Genomic DNA, 2244 nt, shown 5'->3' with positions numbered 1-2244 from the left:
CCACCAAGCTTTCGGCTTCAAGGTCTGACAACCTTTTGATCCCGTGACCCTCCAACATCGGCCGAACGGCCGTATCCTCAGTGAAACGATTCTTAAAAAACTTATAAACTTCTTTTTTCACTTCGGAGGGCTTAAAAATCCACTTGCCATCAACGTTTAACCCCGGGATATTATTAACCACCCTTCTCATATTAACACAACCATGAAAGAAACTAGTGTTTTCACCCCCCCTCCCGCGCCCATCGGATACGAGATTTTTGTTGCATATCTTTCTTTTTAAAATTTCCCAACTCCCTAACACGATTCTTAGCTTCATCAAAGACCCACAATTGCGCTTCCGTCAAATCCCTATCATCAACTATCTCGTCTAAATCACGAATCTCTGCCTTCAAGTTCACTTCCTCTTCCTCCTCAACACTCGTCCAACCCTTTTTCCAATCAATAATACTAGCCTTCAATTTACGGAATTTCTGCATCAAAGCAATCTGAGCTGTAGCATTACCCACCTCCTCCGAACACGCCTTCTCAACCAAATCGCTTAGACCTTCCCTTTGAAGCCAAGAGTTAAAGAATCTAAACGATTTAGGACCAAAATTCCGAGCTTCAATTTTTAACACTAACGGACAATGATCCGATTCCTCCCTCGCAAGAGCCCGGTACTCCGCATTAGGCCATTCATTCACAAAATTCCATGACACGAACATGCGGTCAATGCGACTACACTTATTCCCAGACACATAGGTGAACTTCCTTCCTTTTAAAGAAAACTCATGCATCTGCACCTTATCAATGAACTCATTAAATTCGTTAGAAACCAAAGCATTAAATTTAGAGTTCCTTCTTTCGGTCCGATCACGAACACAATTAAAGTCACCACCAATCACCCAAAAAGCAGAGTCTTGAGCGATGATACCCTCAATATCAGCCCACACAACCCTTTTATCTCTAAGTCTTTGGGGGGCATAAACATTAACCACTGAGAAAACCTTCCCGTCATCATTAGAAACACCACGAATACATAAAAAATGCCGGTTCTTAATGACTTGAGATACCGAAAATCTTTTCGGATCCCATAAAGAAACCAGCCCACCCGACCTGCCTGTCGCGTCAACCCAATCACAATCAAAAACCCCTTGCCCCCAGAATTTACCTAAATCAAAACCTTCAAGAGACGCAAACTGTGTCTCCTGAAGCATTATAAAACCAATCTCATTAGCAGTTCTAAGTTTACGAATCCATGTACCTTTATCATCGCTACCCAGTCCACGAATATTAACAGAGAGGAAATTCATTGATCAACGCCTTGAAAACCTTCATTGACAATCACCTGAGCCAGCTTATCCGAAAAATTAACCATATTTTTAACACCCAAATCGTTAGCCAGGGTCACTGTAGCTTCCGTTTCTTTAATCACCTCTATATGATCTCCCAACCCATTAAGCGGCCCATTAGAATTGCTATCTACACCACTAACGTCATCCAAGCCCACCCCAACAACATGCTCAAAACGACCTCCCTGTTGAAGAATATCTTGAGCCCCCGTATTTGCCTCCTTCTCCAAAGCATTTTGTCCTTCGTTTACTGTAAAAATAAACCGGTCCAAATCGAACAAATCCTCACCATCACGTTGTCTTTTTTTGGGTCTATCATTCCCACCCGGTGACACCGATTTATTTCGAGACCCTTTCTTCCTACAAAAACCTTTCCTTTTCTTTATACTCGAGACATTACCGACTTTCTTCCCGTTGTCACTTTTATCTCTCTCCTCATGCACCTCTAGCCCCGATTCATTGACAGTAAAAGTTCCCGTATTTTCCACATTTAGGTCGAAACCCTCATCAACACCGAGATTGTCTACATGATCCACTTCCTCTTCCTCCGTACCCTCCTCCTCCTCCATGTCCACCAAACAATCCGGGATCCAGTCAGCCATCTCTTCCTCTACCAACACATCAAAACTATAAGATTTCCACTTAAGCTTAACTTTCTGGTTTACCCTATCGATCTCTGAACGAAGTATGCCAACACATGCAACAGAGAGGTCGCCATCTTCCTCAGGAAACAAAGCTGTTTGAATAACCTCACCGAATCTTGAAGCAACATCGTCGAATACCTCTGAACAAGATAGGCTCAATGGAACTCCATGGATTTTAATCCATGCAATCCTATTCACCTTAAACGCTTGCCCATACCACTCCTCAATATAATTAATGTAAGTTCCCCATGCATCTTTATTGGACGTAA

The 2244-nt window shown here is 42.6% G+C and overlaps 1 protein-coding gene across 1 annotated transcript; it reads right to left on the bottom strand.

The window, feature by feature from the left end:
• Positions 1-221: 221 nt before the first annotated feature.
• LOC110939521 lies at positions 222-1292 on the bottom strand. The gene has a single exon (XM_022181081.1). It carries the CDS (start codon positions 1290-1292, stop codon positions 222-224), a length of 1071 nt encoding a protein of 356 aa, XP_022036773.1.
• Positions 1293-2244: the final 952 nt, after the last annotated feature.

This window comes from Helianthus annuus, chromosome 17 (assembly GCF_002127325.2).
Source record: "Helianthus annuus cultivar XRQ/B chromosome 17, HanXRQr2.0-SUNRISE, whole genome shotgun sequence".
Lineage (NCBI taxonomy): Eukaryota > Viridiplantae > Streptophyta > Magnoliopsida > Asterales > Asteraceae > Helianthus > Helianthus annuus.
Note: the sequence above shows the minus strand (reverse complement) of the source record. Positions and strands in the feature narration are given on the sequence as shown.

Coding starts and splice junctions, on each gene's coding strand:
- LOC110939521 (XM_022181081.1), bottom strand. CDS start 1,292: ATGAATTTCCTCTCTGTTAATATTCGTGGACTGGGTAGCGATGATAAA.